Source organism: Stegostoma tigrinum, chromosome 5, assembly GCF_030684315.1.
Source record: "Stegostoma tigrinum isolate sSteTig4 chromosome 5, sSteTig4.hap1, whole genome shotgun sequence".
NCBI classification, from domain to species: Eukaryota; Metazoa; Chordata; class Chondrichthyes; order Orectolobiformes; family Stegostomatidae; genus Stegostoma; species Stegostoma tigrinum.
The window spans coordinates 69,386,937-69,409,241 of NC_081358.1; the positions used below are offsets into that span (position 1 = coordinate 69,386,937).

Genomic DNA, 22,305 nt, shown 5'->3' on the forward strand with positions numbered 1-22,305 from the left:
CAAAGGCTGTGTTAATGTAAGTCAGCTATTCCATTTATGAATTTACAATCAATTTTATCTTGCAGCCTATCCGGATGCCCACGTGCAAAAAAAGGTGGAATTAAACTGGCATCCAGTAAGGATGACAAAGAAGACCCAGAGTTGGTCAGGTAGGAAGACAAAAAATAGCTCATTATTTGGAAATTTTGCTAATTGATCAGAGTTAGTCAGGCAGGAAGGCAAAAGAAGCAGCTTATTATTTGGAAATTTTGCTAATGGTGATTTTGGCATCACTTTTTCAAAAAATTATCTTTGTTTAGTCTTTAGGCAATAAATTTTAAGATTTATTTCTTGGATCTAATCTACAGATGATGCTTTAGCATATGTTGTAGATAAACCATGAGACCTTTTTAATATCCTTTTACCCCACTGTGAATTAAAGTTTGGAGTAGCTTCAAGGCACCCTGAGCTTGTTAAGGTTAGTTATTCAGGTCAGTTGTCCCTGAGTAGTAATGCTCTGACATGGAGGATTGTGATTCCAAGTGTTACTTCAGAGATTGCAGACTGAAGTGTAGGCTTCACTGTATTGTTAAGGGCCTTATAAACTCGGAGGTAATATCTCTCAGATGAAATATTAAAGTGTGGCCTTGTCTCCCTTTCTCCATGAACATAAAAGATCCTTGACACTATTTGAAGAAGAATGTGGAGTTTACTTGTCCTGTTCAACTCTCAAAGCACACAAAATAAAATCTGTTCACCATTGTATAGCTGTTTGCTGGACCTTCTATGTGAATTAACTACTGTGATTCCTGCATCACAATCACAATTAGACTTCAAAAGTTGTCCAATGACTGTAAATTGCTTCGAGATACCCTGGGGCTCTGAAAAGCACTGCAAAAATGCAACACCTTCTTTATAGACTTTAAAAGTAAACAAAACATATTACTTGATATCTATAATTTTATCTTTTGTCAAAAGATGCTGTAAAATATGCACTATGATGAATTGCATGTGGGAGTCACCATGAAAGCACTTTTTCAGAGTAGGATTTGTCCTGTTACCTAACGGTAAGTAATAACAACTTACATTTATGTGGTTGTTTTAAGATAAAGAATAAATCCACAGATATATTACAAGAGAAGTAGTTGAACAAACAAATATCAAACCATAAACGAAGAGGTTGGGAAGTTTGATTGATTTCGTCAGTTTTAGGAAATTTTTTAAACACAAGCAATTTGTTTAGTGAGGGTGTTCCAAAATATAGACCATGTTCACCTGATCAAGTGATAGTAAATGAAAAGCAGGAAGACCAAAAGCCTTGACGATACTATAAAATGATGATGGAGCAGCTATAAGTTTGAAGAAGGTTACAAGTTAACATAGTTTACATGAGGCAAGAGCATAGGACTTGAGTCTTGATTTTCAGTGTCAGTGGGGAGAACAGCAGTGGGGTAATTATGAGCTCCACAAATCTGACCAGGGAAAAAGAAACCGGGAACTTTGATTTTTGTACCAGACTGAAGGACCTCCCTGGGAATTAGGCTAGCTAACCTCTGAACAAGTACATAGGCGATTGAGCGTGGATGGAGTATGGCCTGTCTCAATGCACCAACATTGTATAGAAGATTAATTTTTAAAAAAATTGAAGCCAAGAAACAACCATTCTACCCACACTCCTTCCCCTACACATACCTTCCATCCATACCAATCCGTGGTACTTCATACTGTCTACCCACTTCACATAATCTCTCCTCATATCCTTTATGCTAACGTGTATCTCCACCCACACTACCATGGCTATTTATAGCCACTAAGCCAAATTAATGCCAATCCACGTCCACACAAACCACCCTTTGCCCTTTCACCTAACATGCCAACTAATTTAGCATCCTTCATCGACAGGATTCCAGCAGAGGTGAGGAAAAATAATGTTTTATTAAATAAGTTTGTAAGCATATTGTAGACTTTGGAAGTACTCTCATGAATAAAGCCTAAATGCAATTCAATAAAATCTGATAAAAATAAGCCTTAAATGCTTTGACAAGATAGATCAGCCATGATCTTATCCCATCACAAAATTTATTACTTGTCCCATATTAGCCAAAGAGCGGTAGGAGTCAAACACATCATTGTGGGTCTGGAGAAGACCAAGTAGAGGTGGTATATTTCCTTTGCTGAAGGACATTAGTGAACCAGGTGGGGTTTATAAGAATCAAGCGTATTTATTTGTTTGCATGAATTCCAGTACTTTTTTGAAATTAAGTTCAAATTTCATTATTTGCTAGCATCTGATTTGAACCCCTGATGCAAGTGCATGAGCCTGGGGTTTTGTATTCCTCATCAAGAACATTTCTACTACACAACTGCTTCCACTTGGAATAAGTTGTGAGTCTTCCACGACATGATTGCCGGCTGCTGACCAGATAGAATGGAGATAGTAGTAGGTTTGAGAAGGATGGTGAGTTGGAAGAACTCCATGCTATCACCATTGATGTGAAAATTGATATTCTGCACATGTATTGTGCCATTAAGTGCAGCATGTATGTCAGGAAAAGATGGACTAAAGTTTATTAGTTGGCATTTGAGAATGGCCTGTGATCAGAATAACCAATTTCCAACTGTATCTTAAAGAAGACATTGGACTGAATTTTATCAAAAACCAACCAAGGATCAGTTTAGGGGCATTTCATGAAGGATTTCCCTCTGTGATTCCCAGTGAGTTCTCATTTAATTATAAAACACTTCCCTTGTTATGAACCAGGCCTCTATGGTGCCATACCTGCACTATGATGTGTTCACCTGTAGCAGAAGCACTCGTCATTGACAGAACCTTTCAGATATCCAGTACAGATTCCAAATTTAAAGCCCAGCTATGCACCAGATCAATTGTTGCCAATGTAGCCCTTCAGCGTACACATAGTGGAAGGGGAATTTAAAAAATACTTCCCATGAGTATATAGGTGAAACCACATTGCCAAGGCAAGCTCATGTTTGTGGCGACAAAGTATAGCTGGAACCAAGTCCATGATGCCATGGCTGACTTAACTGAACAAGCAAGAGAAATGACAGGAAATAATAGTGATAGGGTATTCTACAGTTAGGAGAGTAGGCAGTGTTTCTGCAGTAGCAGATGTAAATCCAGAATGGTAAATTGCCTCCTAGATCCATAAGTCAGTATATCACAGATTAGCTGTACAGCACTTTGGGAGAGGATAATGAACATCCATAAATCATCACCCATTGATCGAAAGAGAGAGTTAGAAAGAGGGATGAGATTCTGCAGGTAGATTTTTGAATGCCAGGAAAGAAGTTAGCAAGCGACATCTGAAATGTAGTAGTCCCTAGATTGTTTTCAGTCCAACTTGTAGTGTGAGCAGCAATAGCAGGTTAGAGCAGATAAGTGCAAGAGAGACAGACAAGAGAGAGGCTGCTAAAAGGAGTACTTTGTAAGACGATGGGACTAAGTCCTGTGAATGTTGAACCTTGAAGGATGGTATCTGAACAGAGTCAATAACAGTATTCTTCAGTTGATACTGCTATTGAGACTGTTAAACTCAATTGGCGGAGGGATGAAAGCCATACTAAAGCTTTTGTAAAAAGACACATGGTACACAGAACATTGGGAGAGACAGGAAGCACTGAAGTAAGAAATAGTAAGTTATTTTCCATTTCTGATAGAACTATGGATATCCCTAAACCTGAAGGACTGCAACACCTCAAAAAGACATTTCACGGCAATCTTATCCAAAGCATTATTTTTCTTTACTTATTTATGGGATGATTATGTCACAGACTGTGCCAAATGTATTATCCATCCTTATTGTCCACTTGAGAATTAGTGATGAACCACTGCAATCCATTTGGTGTAGGTAGAGCTCCAGTTCTGTTAGACAAGGATATTTGCAACCACAGCTCTACAGAAATGGTGATATACTTTCAATTCAGCATGATGAATAGCATGGAGAAGAACTTGTGTGGTGTTCCCTTGTATGTGTTAGCCTTGTCCTTATAGATGGAACTGGTGAAAGGTGCAAGATGCTGTCAAAGGAGCCTTAGTGAATTTCTGCAGTGTATCTTGTAGGTAGTATACACTGCAGCTGCTAGGCATGAGTGAACAGGTTATTGCTAAGAAGATGCTGCTTGTTAGCACTGCTGATGACACCTTCTAACATTTTACTTATGATCAAGAGAAGAGTGATGGGCGGTAATTGACTGGATTGGATTTCTCCTGCTTTTGTGTACAGGACACACCTGGGCAGTTTTCCACATTGTTGTGTAGATGCCAGTGTTAGAGCTATACTGGAACAGCTTGGCTAACATTGTGGCTATTTCTGGAGCAAGAGTCTTCAGTGCTATTGCTAACATCTTGTCAGATCCCATATCCTTTGCCTTCAGCTCATTCTTAATGACAAATTAGGATTGGCAATAAATGCCAAAGCATTGTGTCCACATGCAGTAAAGGAATAAATCAATTACAAAATTTCAGTAATTTTGCAGTGCATATATATAAACATACTAAGCATAGCAAATACAATTTGTGAGCTTCTGGTGCAGCAAAGGAACATTAGGTTGTACTGATTATGCAGATCAAGAGGGCAAGTCTGAGCATTAAGTATACCTGAATGCAAGGGCTGATTTCTTCCCACTGGAGGCAGGAAGCAAGTGTCAAGATTAATTCTGAAAGCAGAGACAATAGTGAAGCTTGTATAGTTTGGATGGCGGAATGGCCTGGAGTCATTCCTGCTGCCTCTGCTGCAACTGAAGCAACTATGTTAAAAGACCAACATCCATTGCCAGAATCATTTGCCCAGTTCTTTGAGTCTACTATAAACACTCCCCTCACGCCTTAATTATACCTTGTCAAAACATTTGAAAGTGATTTAAAAGCTTGTAAATCTGTCAAATAAATAAACATCTCTTGAAAGGCATTTACAAAAGCTTGTAAGTCTATGAAAACCATCAAGTTCACATCCCCCAGAACCGCTAATTAAACAGCCACATTACAGATTTCATTCATGCATTTGAAGGCAGCCCAAAGTCAATGCGTCTGTCAAAGCTTTCAACAGTTTGGGGATGGAATGGGCCATGACCTTTACCACCTTAAAGTACAAGAGTAGCAGATATACAGGAACATCAATACCTGGAAGTTCTCCTCCAAGCCACACGCCTTCCTGACTTGGAACTAAATCACCATCCAGTCACTATCACTGGGTCAAAACCCTGGAAATCCTTTTCTAACAGTACTGTGAGTGTATCTGCACTTGTATGAGTGATAGTAGCCTAGCCAGTTATGACCAGTGAGCCCCACAGATGAATTAGAAGGCGGTATTGGGGCAAATTAGCAATCTGAAAGGGGATCTATAGTTGGAGGTCAAGAGAATGACTGAAGTACAAGATGTGTATTTAGCAATTTACCTTTACCAAGGAATAATATGCATAATAAAAGACACTGGATGGACTAAAGATTAAGAAAGTACATTTATAAGGCAGTATGGCTACATTTGATAAATCATTTGGGCCAATGGGATGTAACTCAGGACATTGAGGGAAGTAACAGGAAATTGAGGAGGCACTGACCTATTTTTGGTGGTGTTGTCAGACAAGTCAGGAATTGTGACTATTGAATCCTTGCTTCAAGCAGATGATAAAATTATCTCGACAAATTACAGACCATTCAATTTAATTTCAGAGATGGAGAAATTTTTAGAAATGATAAACAAGGAAAAACTTAAAAGCCACTTGGGCAGAAGTTAACTAACTAAGGAAAGCCACTGGGCAATTGTTAAGAGCAAACTGAACAAGCTAATTTTAGTATTTTGAGTCTTGGGCAGTGTTTTCTTCCTGTGTCATGTACACAAAAAGCAGGAGAAATCCAGCCCAGTCACTTACCACCCATCATTCTTCTCTTCATCATAAGTAAAATGTGGGAAGCTGTCATCAGCAGTGCTAACAAGCAGCATCTTCTTAGCAATAACCTGTTCACTCATGCCTAGCAGCTGCAGTGTATACTACCTAAAAGATACACTGCAGAAATTCACTAAGGCTCCTTTGACAGCATCTTCCACCCTTCGCCAGTTCCAACTAGAAGGACAAGGCTAGCACATACAAAGGAAGACTACACAAGTTCTTCTCTAAGCCATTCATCATCCTGAATTAAAAGTATGTTGCATTTCTTCCTTGATAATAATAAAATTGCAAAGTACACAACTACTTCATCAATTATGCCATATAAACAAAGTTGCTGGAAAAGCCCAGGAGGTCTGGCAGCATCTGTGTGAAGGAAGAAACAGAGTTATCAAATTCGGGTCCGGTGACCCTTCCTCAGAACTCCCTCAGAACTGATGCTACCAGACCTGCTGGGCTTTTCCACCAACTTTATTTTTGTTCCTGATTTGTAGCATCCACAGTTCTTTCGGTTTTCATCAATTACGCCCTTCGCCTCCAAACATAGATCCCCTGTCAGATTGGCCCACTTCATTATTCATTCATGGGATATTGGCATCTCTGACTGGACAGAGAGATGTTTAAGTGTAATACAGTCAATGGTAGATGTGTTGTATAAGAATTTTCAAAAGGTATTCAATAAGATATCAGGAATATTAAAGTTCATGTTTAACAGAGGCAGTGGCAGCATTAAGATGAAGGAAGGCTTATCAAAGGCTTCGCAGACTTGGAAAATTTCACAGGTTTGAATCAAAGAATCCTTACAGTGTAGAAGCAGGCCATTTGGCTCATCAAGTCCACACTGAACTTCCAAAGAGCATCCCACCCAGACCCATCCCATCCCTGTAGCCCTGCATTTCCCATGGTTAATCCACCTGGCCTGCACATCCCCGGACACTATTGGAAATTTAGCATGTCCTATCCACCGAAGCTGCACATCTTTAGACTGTAGGAGGAAACCGGAGAACCTAGAGGAAACCCACACAAACTTGGGGAGAATGTACGAACTCCACATAGACGGCTAACTTGGGCTGGAATCAAAAGCAGGTCCTTGGTACTGTGAGGAAGCAATACTAACCATTTGCAATGATGTAAAATTTGGAAATAATACGAACAGTGAGCAAAATTGTGATAAACATCAAAAGAACATAAACAGGCAACTGGATTAGGTCAACACATGTCAGATAAAATTTATTGCTGAGAATTGTAAATGGGTACATCTAGTTGAAAGAATTAGCTGAGGCATTTTAAAAAAAAACAAAGGGTACAGTTGTAAAGTGTGCGCAGGAACAAAGAGCACTGGAGGCCGATGTGTAGAAATTATTGAAAATGACAGGGCAGTTTGAGAAAGTGATTTAAAAAATGAGATTGTGGGCTTCTTAAATATTGACTTAGGGTAAAACAAGGAGGAAGTTATGATGAGCTGTTAAAAACCACTGGTTCTGTCTCAATTTAAATATTTGGCAGAATTCTGGATAACACACTTAAGGAAGGATGGAAGTCTTTAAAAAGAGTGCAGAAAAGATTTATAGGAATTAATTCCAAGAGTGAGAGATACCAGATACATTGATTGAATTAGAAATACTGGAATTGTTTTCCTTGGAGAAGAAAATAGATTTGGAAAAGTTGTTCAAAATCATGAGCGGTCTAATCAAAATAAATAGAGACATATTATTATAATTGTTGAAAGGTAAGAATCAAAGGATGTTGATATAATGATGATTCCTCCTGCAGAATGTGGGAGGTAAGGGTCACCACTAGTGTCCCTGCTGACTACATCTGCGGGAAGTGCACCCTCCAGCTCCTTGAAAACCGCGTTAGGGAACTGGAGCTGGAGCTGAATCAATTTCGGATCATTCGGGAGGCAGAGGGGTTTATTGAGAGGAGTTACAGGGAGGTAGTCACTCTTCAAGTACAGGAAAAAGGCAGATGGGTTACAGTCAGGGGACGGAAAGAGTAACAGCAGGCAGTGCAGGGATCCCCTGTGGCCATTCCCCTCAACAATAAGTATACCGTTTTGGATACTGTTGAGGGGGACGACTTACTGGGGAAAGCAGTGGGGGACAGGTCTGTGGCACAGAGTCTGTCCATGCTGCTCAGAAGGGAAGGGGGAAGAGGAACAGAGCAGTAGTCATTGGGGACTCCATAGTTAGGGGGACAGATAGGAGGTTCTGTGGCAACGAGAGAGACTCACGGTTGGTGTGTTGCCTCCCAGGTGCCAGGGTGTGTGATGTCTCTGATCGTGTTTTTGGGATCCTTAAGGGGGAGGGGGAGCAGCCCCAAGTCGTGGTCCACATTGGCACCAACGAAATAGGTAGGAAGAGAGATGGGGATTTAAGGCAGAAATTCAGGGAGCTAGGATGGAAGCTGAGAGCTAGGACAAACAGAGTTGTTGTCTCTGGTTTGTTGCCCCTGCCACATGCTAGTGAGGCAAGGAATAGGGAGAGAGAGGAGTTGAACACGTGGATACAGGGATGGTGCAGGAGGGAGGGTTTTGGATTCTTGGATAATTGGGGCTCTTTCTGGGTAGGTGGGACCTCTACAAGCAAGATGGTCTTCACCTGAACCAGAGGGGTACCGATATCCTTGTTGGGAAATTTGCTAAGGCTATTCGGGTGGGTTCAAACAAATTCAGCAGGGGGATGGGCACCAAAATTGTAGTTCGCCTATAGAAAAGGTTGAGAATAGGGTGGTCCGAAATAAAGTTTCAGGGAAGCAAGATGGCACCGGCAAGCAAGAAGTCAGTTTGAAGTGTGTCTACTTCAATGCCAGGAGCGTCCAGAATAAGGTGGGTGAACTTGCAGCATGGGTTAGTACCTGGGACTTCGATGTTGTGGCCATTTCGGAGACATGGATAGAGCAGTGATAGGAATGGTTGTTGCAGGTTCCAGGATTTAGATGTTTCAGTAAGAACAGAGAAGATGGTAAAAGGGGCGGAGATGTGGCATTGTTGGTCAAGGACAGTATTACAGTTGCGGAAAGGATGTTTGGGGACTTGTCAACTGAGGTAGTATGGGCTGAGGTTAGGAACAGGAAAGAAGAGGTCACACTTTTGGGAGTTTTCTATAGGCCTCTGAATAGTTCCAGAGATGTAGAGGAAAGGATAGCAAAGATAATTCTCGATAGGAGTGAGAGAGACAGGGTAGTTGTCATGGGGTCTTCAACTTTCCAAATATTGACTGGGAACACTATAGTTCGAGTACTATAGATGGGTCAGTTTTTGTCCAGTGTGTGCAGGAGGGCTTCCTGACACAGTATGTAGATAGGCCAACAAGGGGCAAAGCCACATTAGATTTGGTACTGGGTAATGATCCTGGCCAGGTGTTAGATTTGGAAGTAGGTGAGCACTTTGGTGATAGCGATCACAATTCTGTTCTGTTTACTTTAGTGATGGAAAGGGATAGGTGTATACCACTGGGCAAGAATTATAGCTGGGGGAAAGGTAATTATGATGACATTAGGCAAGATTTAGGGAGCATAGGATGGGGAAGGAAACTGCAGGGGATGGGCACATTAGAAATGTGGAGCTTATTCAAGGAAAAGCTCCTGTATGTCCTACGTAAGTATGTACCTGTCAGGCAGGGAGGAAGCTGTAAAGAGTGTGGGAGCCGTGGTTTACGAAGGAGGTGGAATCTCTGGTCAAGAGGAAGAAGAAGGCTTATGTTAGGATGAGCTGTGAAGGCTCAGTTAGGGCACTTGAGGGCTACGAGGTAGCCAGGAAAGACCTAAAGAGAGAGCTCAGAAGAGCCAGGAGGAGACATGAGAAGTTGTTGGCGGATAGGATCAGGGTAAACCCTAAGGCTTTCTATAGGCATTTAAGGAATAAAAGAATGACGAAAGTAAGATGAGGCCCAATCAAGGATAGTAGTGGTGAGTTGTGTGTGGAGTCAGATGAGATAGGGGAAGTGCTAAATGAATATTTTTCAACAGTATTCACTCTAGAAAACAACAATGTTGTCGAGGAGAATACTGAGATACAGGCTACTAGACTAGGTGGAATTGAGGTTCACAAGGAAGAGGTGTTAGAAATCCTACAGAGGGTGAAGATAGATAAGTCCCCTGGGCCGGATGGGATTTATCCTTGGATCCTCTGGGAAGCCAGGGAGGTGATTGCCGAGCCTTTGGCATTGATCTTTAACTCGCCATTGTCTACAGGAATAGTGCCAGATGACTGGAGGATAGCAAATGTGGTTCCCCTGTTCAAGAAGGGGAGTAGAGACAACCCTGGTAATTATAGACCCGTGAGCCTTACCTCAGTTGTTGGTAAAGTGTTGGAAAAGGTTATAAGGGATAGGATTTATAATCATCTAGAAAAGAATAAATTGATTAGGGTTAGTCAGCATGGTTTTGTGAAGGGAAGGTCGTGCCTCACAAACCTTATTGAGTTCTTTGAGAAGGTGACCAAACAGGTAGATGAGAGTAAACCGGTTGATGTGGTGTATATGGATTTCAGCCAGGCATTCGATAAGGTTTCCCACAATAGGCTATTGTACAAAATGCAGAGGAATGGAATTGTGGGAGATATAGCAGTTTGGATCGGAAATTGGCTTGCTGAAAGAAGACAGAGGGTGGTCGTTGATGAGAAATGTTCATCCTGGAGACCAGTTACTAGTGGAGTACTGCAAGGGTCGGTGTTGGGTCCACTGCTGTTTGTCATTTTTATAAATGACCTGGATGAGGGCGTAGAAGGATGGGTTAGTAAATTTGCAGACGACACTAAGGTCGGTGGAGTTGTGGATAGTGACGAAGGATGCTGTAGGTTGCAGATAGACATAGATAAGCTGCAGAGCTGGGCTAAGAGGTGGCAAATGGAGTTTAATGCAGACAAGTGTGAGGTGATCCACTTTGGTAGGAGTAACCAGAAGGCAAAGTACAGGGCTAATGGTAAGATTCTTAGTAGAGTAGGTGAGCAGAGAGACCTTGGTGTCCATGTACACAGATCCTTGAAAGTTGTCACCCAGGTTGACAGGGCTGTTAAGAAGGCACACAGTGTTTTAGCTTTTATAAATAGAGGGATCAAGTTCCGGAACCAAGAGGTTATGGTGAAGCTGTACAAAACTCTGGTGCAGCCACACTTGGAGTATTGTGTACAGTTCTGGTCACCGTATTATAAGGAGGATGTAGAAGCTTTGGAAAGGGCGCAGAGGAGACTTACTAGGATGTTGCCTGGTATGGAGGGAAGGTCTTACGAGGAAAGGCTGAGGGACTTGAGGCTGTTTTCATTAGAGAGAAGAAGGTTGAGAGGTGACTTAATTGAAACATATAAAATAATCAGAGAGTTAGATAGGGTGGATAGGGAGAGCCTTTTTCCTAGGATGGTGACGGCGAGCAAGGGTGGCATAGCTTTAAATTGAGGGGTGAAAGATATAAGACAGATGTCAGAGGTAGTTTCTTTACTCAGAGAGTAGTAAGAGAATGGAACGCTTTGCCTGCAACAGTAGTAGATTCGCCAACTTTAGGTACATTTAAGTCGTCATTGGATAAGCATATGGATGTACATGGAATAGTATAGGTTAGATGGGCTTGAGATCGGTATGACAGGTCGGCACAACCTCAAGGGCCGAAGGGCCTGTACTGTGCTGTAATGTTCTGTGTTCTATGTTCTATGTTCTATGATAATTTAATGACAGTGGAGCCAATGAAGTGATCAGCCTAGAAGGGGAGGTGATCAGCCTAGTGGTATTGTTGCTGGAATGTTATTCCAGAGACCCACGTAATGCTCTGGGAACCTGGATTCAAATCCTGCCATGGCAGATGATGGAATTTGAATTCAGTAAAAATCTGGAAGTAAGAGCCTAATGATGACCATGAATCCATTGTCAATTGTTGGAAAGACCCACTTGGTTCACTAATGTCATTTTAGAGAAAGAAATCTGTTATCCTATCTGGTCTGGGCTACATATGATTCCAGATCCACAGCAAGACTCTTGATATCCCTTTGCACAATTATGGTTGGGCAACAAATGTTGGCCTAGCCTGCAAATCCCACAGCCCATAATGAATAAAAAAAATAGGGTGAGTGGCAAAAGAATCAATGGTGGGATGAGAAACTGGCTAAGGTTGTTGTGATGGTAGATTAGGGCTTTCAAAAAGGAACTAGAAAAGTATTGAAAGAGATACAATTTTCAGGGTTGTGGAAATAGGGCTGGGATATAGGACTAGCTGTCTGCCCTTGCTGAGAGGCAGCATGGGTATCTCAATCCTACTAGCCTTCTTTAGTGCTGCAGCCATTTTATGATTCTTTGGTTGTAAGTTGACACAATTTTCTGCATGGGGCCTTAAACAAAGATCTATAGATAAGGTGATTTATAGTGAATTTTTCTTTTTCTCGAAGGTGCCCAGTGATAGGTTGTGATGGGCAGGGTCACATATCTGGGAAGTACTCATCACATCGCAGTGCATCAGGTTGCCCTTTAGCTGCAAAGAGACAAAAGGAAGCCTCTCTGAATGGATCCCAATTCCCTTGGAAATCTAGCAAAACAGAAGTTACATCCTGCCCTACACCAGGCTGCGATGGATCTGGCCACATTAATGGCAGCTTTGTCACTCATAGAAGGTAAGTATGAGAACAGTCTTGCTGTTAATCCTGCAATAAAAGTGCATGTATTTTGTCGTCACATTTGTACTTAGTAAAATCAGAATGCAAGATCTGTTTAGCATTGTACTTTATACTTCAATGCAGATTAATTTCTTCCATTTTCATTTACTTGTATAAAATGTATTTTGTTTGGAAAATCGTAATACATTTGCAAATTAAAATTATTTAAGAAATGAATTATATTTGTTTCATATTCACAAGGTGAGTCAGAATTAGAATAAAGGTAAAAGCTGCTATAAGACAAGAGACAAAGAGGGACTGTTATGACCTGGAATAGGAAAAACTTTCTTATTGCGAGCACTTAAAACACAGATTAATATCTTTCAGCACTTCTGAAACCCATGTAATAACTCATTTACATCAAATGTCTTCTGGAACATGTAGCCCCCTTTCGGATAAATTGAACCTGGATAATCAACTCCTACAGAGCTGCTCAAGTTAGCTGCAGAATGACGGATTGTATCATTGACATTTGAGCAATTATTGGTTGCAAAATATACCCCATAACAACAAGAGAAAATGTTAATAATCAGAAGGATAATTAACTGGCAGTACTTCTGTATACAGGAGTGATATTCCTGGAAGTGTTTAATTTTAACTTTGAACCCAATGAATACATATGTCATCACATAAACCAGGAAACCTTTCACCACCCTACCTCAACTGATGAAGTAGTAATCCATATTGAACATAATTGAAAGCAGCAAGTATTGTAAATCATGAACAATACCTCTTTAGAAACACAACTGATAGATCTGGCTAAGCCCTGAAGAGCTAGACCAAACCTCTGGCAGGTGATGAATCACAGAATCCATACGGTGTGGAAGTAGGCCATTCAGCCCATCAAGTCCATACCAATCCTCCAAAGAACATCTTACCCAGACCCACGCCGACATTATCCCTGCATTTCCCATCCTGAAAACTGTGAGCAATTTAGCATAGCCAGCCCATCTAACCTACACATCTTTGGACTGTGGGAGGTAACTGGGGTACTAGGAGGAAACCCACATGGACACAGGAAGAATGTGCAAACTCCACTCAGAAGGTCGCCCAAGAGTGGAATCAACCTGGGTTCCTGGCACTATGAGGCAGCAGTGATAACCACTGAGCCATCATGCCATATATGTGAGAAATAACTCAACTCAAAAGAAGATTCTATGGATGCTAGAGAACTGAAGCAATAGCAGAAGGTGCTAGAGAAACTTACTATATGTGGCTACATCAGTGAATAGAAACAGAGTTAGCATTTAAAGTCCAATGACTCCTGGAGCTGAAGACAAATTGACAAGTCACAGGGTTTGTGCTATCGAAAATCATAGAGGGACAAATGAAACAGAATGTGGCATCCTGAAAAGATGAAGGAAGTGTCTTAGGCTCAACTATCTTTAGCTATTTCACCAATAACTTTCCTTGCATCATAAAGTCATGATCACTGATGGTTACACAATGTTAGCACCATCTATAACTCTCAGATGCTGAGTTAGTCTGTGACCAAATGCCAACAACATTTAACAACCTGGACATCATTTAGGACAAAGCATCCTGCTTGATTGGCACAACATCAACAAACATTCACCCCATCCACCCCAGATGCTCAGTAGTAACGGTATGCACCACCTACAAGATCCACTACAGAAATTCTCCAAAACTCCTTCCACAACACCTTCCAAACCCACAACCACAATTATTGAGAAAGGCAAGGATATTACATATGGGTAAACTGCACCTGAAAGTTTCCTTCCGAGCCAGTAACCACCCAGGCTTGGAAATATATCACTATTCCTTCACAGTTGCTAGACAAAAATCCTGGATTCCCTCCCTAATGGCATTATGTTGTTATTACAGCACATGGACCGCAGTGGTTCAAGAAGGCAGCTCACCACCAACTTCTCAAGGGCGAATTGTGACACCCACATGCTCTGAATGAGTAAGACGTAAGGGAAATTAAAGATCAAAGATTTTGTAGAACATAAGGCAAAGGGAATGGTAATAGTAGTTGAGAAGGCAAGGAAGTGTTTTTTTCCAGCTCAAGGAAGTGGGAATAACAATATCAAAATGGAAGACAGAGTTCATGGTTTGAGGTTGTTGAACTCAAGGTTTGTTGAAGATGAGAATGACCTCAGCAGGCAGAGGCAGTTGGTGATGGATGGGAACTGTTTAAAACCATGTTCAAAGAGGAAGTGGAGAGTCCTTAGGCTGCCCTGATGGGGTATAGAGGTGTATAGGAATTACATATTCAAAATAAAATCATAGAATTCCTACTATGTAGAAAGAGGCCAATGGGCCCTTTGAGTCTGCATCAATCCTCCAAAGAGCACACAACCCAGACCCAGCCACTCTCCCTATTCCCCAACCCTGCATTTACCATGGCTAATTCACATAGCCTGCACATCTTTGTATTGGGGGAGGAAACTCTGGCACCCAGCGGATGCCCACACAGATGCAGGGAAAACATGCAAACTCCACATAGACATTCACCCAGGATTGAAATTGAACCCAGACCCCTGGTACTGAGGCAGCAGAACTAACCACTGATCCACCGTTCCAAAGAGAAAGTGGTTAGGGCCAGGAAACAGGACATTGTTAAAATGACATAGGGTGACAGAATAATCACAAATGGAGATAGGACAGGGGGAGCAAAAATGTCACAGCCATGGTACACATTGGTACTAATGACATAGGTTAGAAAAAGGGATGAGGTCCTAAAAGCACAATATAGAGAACAAGGAAGAAAGTAGAAATGTAGAACCTCAAAGGTAGTTATTTTCAGGATTATGACCACTACCATGAGCTAATCAGAGTACAAATAACGGGATTTTTTGAATGAATGCATGGCCGAAAAGATGGCGTGAGGAGGAGGGTTTCAAATTTGTGGGGCATTGGGACCAGTTCTAGGGGAGCTGGGACCTGTGCAGACTGGATGGGTGATACCTAGGCAGGACCCAGACTGATGTTCTGAGAGTGTTTTTGCTAGAGTATTTGGGGCAGGTTTAAACTAGGGTGGCAGAGTGATGAGAACCAGAGGAACAGGGCAGTAGATACAGAAATTGAGGGAGAGGTGGAAACCAAGGCAAATATGACTTAGAACAAGAATAGGCAGGGAAATGCTGCTGAAAAGAGGAAGGGAGGTATCTGAAATGCTTATGTTTCAATGTGACAAGTACATAAGCAAGCTATACGAACTTAGAGCTTTGGTTAATACTTAGAACTATGACATTGTTATGACTATGAAGACTTGGTTGAAAGAGGGACAGGATTGCAACTGAATATCCCAGGATTTAGATGTTTCAGATGTGACAGTAAGGGATGTAAAAGGGGTGGGAGAGTTGCATTACTGGTAAAGGAGTACATCACGTCTGTACTAAGGAAGGACACATCAGAGGACTCATGCAGTGACGCAATATTAGTAGAATTCAGGAATAGGAAGGGTGAAATCATAATGCAGGGAGTATACTACAGACCTCTGAACAGCCAGCAGGAGATAGAGGAGAGAGTATGTACACAGATTTTGGCACGATGTAAAAACAGGAGGGTTGCTGTTCTGGTTGATTTTAACTTCCCTTACGTCGACTGGAACTCAGTTCATGTTTGGGGCTTGCATGAGGCAGAATTTGTAAGGACCATTCTGGAGGGTTTGTTGATACAATACATAAGCAATCCAACTAGGGTAAGGCTTATACTTATCCTGGTATTGGGAAATGAGCCTGGTCAAGTGGGTAAAGTTTCAGTGGCGGCGCATTTTGGGAATAGTGACCATAATACTCTGAGTTTTAAGATAGGGATAACAGGAGTCCTTGGATGAATCTGTTTACTTGGGAAGGCAAACTACAACAAAATTAGGCAAGAACTCAAGAATTTTGATTGGAGGCAGCTGTTTGAAAGTAAATCCACATCAGACATGGGAGTTTTTCAAACTGCGGTTGGTCAGAGTTCAGGAGTGGCATGTCCCTGCAAGAATGAAGGGCAGGCTTGGCAGGTTACATGAATCTTGGATGATTGGGGATTTTATGACCTTGGTCAAAAAGAATAAGGAAACATGCATAAGGCCTAGGAGGATGGGAACTAACAAAGCGCGTGAAGTATGTTAGGAAAATAGGAAAGAACTTTAACAAGGAATTAGAGGCGGGAAAGTCATTAGCAAACAGGATTAGGGAGAATCCCAAGGCTTTTTATACATATATAAAAAGCAAGATAGTAGCCAGGGAAAGGGTTGGCCAACTCAAGGACAAAGGAGGGAATACATGTGTGGAACAAGTCCAAAATGAATACTTGTGTTGCTATACACCAAAGACAAGGAATTGGTGGAGGATAATCTCAGGGAAGGGAATATTGAGTTTCTAAGCCAAGACGTGTTATGCAACTCAAAAAAGTATTAAAGTAGTTAACATCTGAGGTCCTGATGGGATCTATCCCAGAATATTGAGGGGGGGACAAAAGAAAAAATTGCTGGAGCATTAACAGACATCTTTGCATCCGCGTTGGCCACAGCTGAGGTCCCAGAGAACTGGAGCATAGCCAATTTTGCCCCAATGTTTAAGAAGGGTGCCAGAGATAATCCAGGAAATTACGGTGGTCAGGAAATTATTGAAAAAGATTCTCAGGGACAAGACGTATAGGCATTTAGAAGCAAATGGACTTATTAGCAATAGACAGCCTAGTTTTATGCTGGGGAGGTTGTGCCTCACTAACTAGATTGAGTTTTTTGAGGAGGTGGCAAAGATGATTGATAAGGGAAAAACGGTTAATGTTTGTTACATAAATTTCAGTAAAGTCTTTGATAAGGTCCTTCAAGACAGACTGGTACTAAAGGTGAAGTTATGCAGTATCAGGGTGAACTGGCAGGATGGATACTGAACGTTTAGTCATAGTAGACAGCAGGTAATGGTGGAAGGATGCTTTTTGGAATAAAGCGTTGTGACTAGTGGTGTCCCACAGGGATCAGTGCTGAGACTTCTGCTGTTCATACTCTCTATAAATAATTTGGAGGAAAATGTGGCGGGCCTAATTTGTAAGTTTGCGGGCAATGTAGAGATTGGTGGAGTTGCAGATAGTGAATAATATTGTCAAAGGATACAGCAGGATATAGATAGTTGGACGCTTGGGCAGAAAAATAACAGAAGGAGTTTATTCCAAACAAATGTGAGGTGATACACTTTGGAAGGTCAAGTACAAGTTGAAATTGTACAGTGAATAGCAGAACCTTTACAAATATTGATATGCAGATGGATCTGGGTGTGCAGGTTCACAGATCACTGAAGGTGGTAGCACAGGTAGATAAGGTAGTAAAAAAAAGCCCATGGCATCCTTGCTTTCATTGGAAGGTGCACTGAGTGTTAGAATTGGCAAGCTACGCCGCAGCCTTATAGAACTTTAGTTAGGCCAAACTTGGAATATTGCTTACAGTTCTAGTCACCACACTAACAGAATGATATTGATGCTTTGGGCACGGTACAGAAAATGTTTACCAGGATGTTGCCTGGTATGAGGGATTTTAGTTATGAAGAAAGGTTAGATAGACTAGGGTTGTTTTTCCTGGAACGCAGGAAGTTGAGGGGTGACCTGATAGAAGTTTATAACATTGTGAATGGGCATGGATTAAATGTAAAATGTGAGGCATTTTTCCAGGGTGGAGGGGTAAAAAACACAGGGAACACAGGGGAGATTAAAAGAGATGTGCAAGGCAAGTTTTTCATACAAAGGATGGTGAGTGCCTGGAATATGCTGCCAGAGGTGATGGAAACAGATGCAATAGCAGCATCCAAGAAACACCTGGATGAACACATGAATAGAAGGGACTGGAGGGATATGGATCCTGTAAGTGAAGACAGTTTTAGCATGGAAGGGCAAGATGTATCGGCACAGGCTTGGAGGGCTGAAGGGCCTGTTCCTGTGCTGTTTTGTTCTTCGTTCTTTTGTTCTAGTGTCAAATTCTGTGGGACAGAAACAAGATGCTAGGGCAGCCCTGATTGTGCATTCTGGGAAGAAGGTAGAAGTGGATTATTCAGGATTGAAAGGTGTGAAACTATGAAGGCAAGATCTCCAGAGATGATGATGTCAGTGACCATCCTCACAACAATGGTTTGATGTCCAGTGGTGGGATTGTGGTCCAGGGGAGATACGATGAAGTATCTGAGGGTTGGCACTCAGCATTTGTAAATACCAGATACTAGCAGAACTATCTTTATCAGCAAGTTTGATAACTAAATCAGAGTTAGACCACGGCAAGTTCAGAGGGAAATAGGTTAAGATGCAGAAGTAGACTAGAGAAATTCATGTTTCTGATGTCTCGCTGACAGTTGTCATTGGAAGGAGGAGGTAAGAGACCAGAGAGAGCACCTCAGGTGGATGAGGTGTATCGGAGACAGTTGGAACTATTTTTAAATATTAATCTCTGTTTTGCTCTCTGCAATTGCTGCCAGATCTGCTGAAATTTCCCAGCACTTTCAAGTCAATGGTATTTTTGCAGCATTTGCTTTAATTTTAGTGATTAATTCACTTCTCTTTCAGAATATCTACCTTGAAGAAATTCTGCTCCTCTAATGGCTCTCCATATGTCTGTTTCATGTTGTTTACTTTAATTTCATTCCATTTCCCTACTACAATAAGACATTTGCCAAAGCTTGCTTTCACAGCCATGTCCCCATCTTCAGTAGCTGTCTTCAGCAATGACTCACCTCATGCGGATTCTAATTAAATTCTCATCCTTCTTGTTTTTCCAACACTTCCCATATTTATGAGAAAGAATCTTACTTGAGCTCATCTTCACAAGTCTACTTGTCACAGATACAGTTATCAATGGTGTTTAGTAAGTATGATGACTGAACAACGTTTGTTTCTTCAAAGATACATCTTTATACTGAGGATACTCTGCGTTATGTTATATAGCAACATAGAATCAAGAGGATGCAATTTGCCACAGCGAGTCTGGTCCATCATTCAATAAGATCATGGTTGAAATCTATGTGGTTTCTACTTTACTTTCTTGCATGCACACATAACGTTTGATTCCCTATCAAAAATCCATCTCACTCAGCTTTAAATAAATGTAAAGACCCAGCTTCCACTACCTCCTGGTGAAGAAATTTCCACCCTAACAACCCTCTGATAGAAAAAAAACCTCCTCATCTCTGTCTTAAAAGTGAGACCTCTTAATCTCAAACTATGTATGCTAGTTTTAGCCACCCCTGCAAAAGGAAACATCCTTCAGGAATCCACCCATTTCACTGCTCACAAGATCTTAGATGTTTCAATAAGACCTATAGGGTTCTGGTTTGCAATCAATTATTTCCTGATTTTTAAGTGGTTCAAATCACCACAGATTCCTGGTTCTAGACACTGGACTTATTTAGGGTCTGTGAAATTAAGAAGGCTGTCGACAGGTATTTCAGAGCAGAGGTATCTCTATATTTATTTAGAATATGAAAGGTAACCATAACTTAAAAAATTCAGGTAAATGCAATAGACCAGGAAATTGACGCAATCAACTCTGCAGAAGACCGTAATACTGTTATGGACATAATTGGCTAGATTAAACACAGCTAGAAACCTAAAACCAACATTACAGAAACTTTAAAACTATGTTTTCCTCATTGGTGAGCTGAAATTCCTGATACCCCAAAGTTCTAACCTAGCTGGCAGGGAGGGGAAAGTGGGTGGTGATAGTGCATGGAACTCCAAGAGTAGGAAGCTTGATTAAAGTGCACTCAATTGCTAAGGTTCATGCCGTTGATTCTGTTGGTTTGGAACAGGCTGTGCCTAATCATTCATGTTCTGGAAGCTCTGGTTGGAGTCTCCCTCTCTGACATCTTTTGTGCCAATGAGGCTCTTTGTCTGGCTTCCTATTCTTGGTTCTCAGTTCAGCCTCGGCGGTTTTTGGTTCTGAAGCTGCTTGTTGAGGCTGGAAGAGTGGGTAAGCTGTTGGTGCAGAAACCTATTATTGAAAAAGGCTCCATGTAGTGAGATTGTGGCTGGCAATTATTCTTGATATTTCTTCTGAAGTAAATTGGCTTTCCAGTGGTTACAGTAAATATGAAAGGGTTTTGATTGAGGTTGAAAGTTCAGTAATTCTGCAGGCGCTGTCTACTCTCTGTATACTGTCAGCATACTGTCTGTGCAGGGCAGCTCGAAGTGTAAAAGTAAGTTTTAGTTGATTGTCCTATTAGATGTGTAAATTGAATTTCCATATTGAATAATGGTTCCAGACAGCCATTTCAGTTAGAACATAGAACATAGAACATAGAACAGTACAGCACAGAACAGGCCCTTCAGCCCACAATGTTGTGCCGACCATTGATCCTCATGTATGCACCCTCAAATTTCTGTGACCATATACATGTCCAGCAGTCTCTTAAATGACCCCAATGACCTTGAGTTGTGTTTGTGTATTTTGCACAGAACTCATTCCAGCTTCCATTTACCTTTTAAAAGTTTTGAAAAGTTCAGAGTTTTGTCTGATATTTTAGATGGTGGAAAAAGTCTAGGTTTTGTCCGGTATTTCAGATGACGGAGATTTTTGCTTGATGCTACATGTCTGCACTTCAGTACTGTGTGCCCTAGAGTATCACTCTGGGTGAGCAAAAATCATCAAGGCCCAAAAGCCAACTCCCCAAATTACCTAGCCCCAACACATACATTTCCCCCTTTGAGAGACAATGCATTGATTTCTGAAAGGGAAAAAAGGCTGGATTAGAGAAAATCACAACGTACAGTACATAATACGCATACACAATACTAGATTTAAACATTAAATACATTTTACACAATTTGTCTTTACACAGGAAAACAATGTAAAATCCCATCAAAGGTCCTCCCAGAAACATAATTTTCACAAATATTATACATCTGTCCTGTTGTATGCTCTCTAGTGTTGGGATCTGCAGGCTCGATACCACGTCTTCCAACTGATCCCCCTTAACTCGAATTTAAACATAATTTCCCTATCTCAAAATTATGTTGGCTGTGCCTGACCTCATTATAATTTTTAAGTATCCAATTCTAAACCATTGCCTTGTGATAATGTTAGGTCAACTGGTCCATAGTTGCCTGTTTTCTGCCTCCCTTTTTTTTAATCAACTGGGGACCTTAAGAATTTAAGGCAATTGTAACATTATAATCAATGCATCTAATGAATGTGCCATGGCTTCTTTTAAGGGCCCAGAATGCAGGTCATCCACCCCTGCGGACATATCAGCTTTTAGATTCAATAATTTTCCAAGCAGCATTTCCCTGATGATGTTGATTGTTTAAGGTCATCACTCCCAATCATCTCTTGATTTTCAGGTATTTTTGGGAAGTTTCCTAGGTCTCCTATCATGAAGACAAGCACAAAATTCCTGTACAAAGCCATTGCCATTTCTTTGTTTTCAATTTCCCAGGCTCACTCACAGAGGAAAACTAGCTTTGTTACCCTTTTCCTATTTTCACCAATTGTAGAAACATTTGCTGTTTTTGTTTTGCCGACTAGTTCTCTCTCTCTCTTTCTCTCTCTCTCTCTCTCATGCTTTGCCTCTGCCTCTTTATTATCTTTTTAGTCATTATTTTCTGGTTCTTAAAAAAAACCTGCCCAATCTTTTGACTTACCACTGACATTTTAACCTCGTATTGTGTTTACTTCAATGCAATATTATCCTTAAATTTCTTATTTAGCCATGGATGATGCACCTTTTTCAAAGTCCCTTTTTTTTTCTTTTCTGACTGGGATAAATCTAAGTATTTGAGTAGCTATGTAAAGCTCTGCCACTGTAAGAGATCTAGAATAACCTGTTCCTTGTTTGGCTCTGGAAGGT

The 22,305-nt window shown here is 41.1% G+C and overlaps 1 protein-coding gene across 9 annotated transcripts in view; it reads left to right on the plus strand.

Moving 5' to 3' along the window:
- st18 (ST18 C2H2C-type zinc finger transcription factor) overlaps positions 1–22,305 on the plus strand; it is a 343,587-nt gene that overhangs the window by 299,522 nt on the left and 21,760 nt on the right. For all 9 annotated transcript variants that reach the window (XM_048529874.2, XM_059646059.1, XM_048529869.2 and 6 more), the window contains 2 exons: positions 66–149; positions 12,257–12,478. In XM_048529874.2, coding sequence (XP_048385831.1) covers positions 66–149; positions 12,257–12,478 — 306 coding nt within the window. The remainder of the gene's footprint in view (positions 1–65; positions 150–12,256; positions 12,479–22,305) is intronic.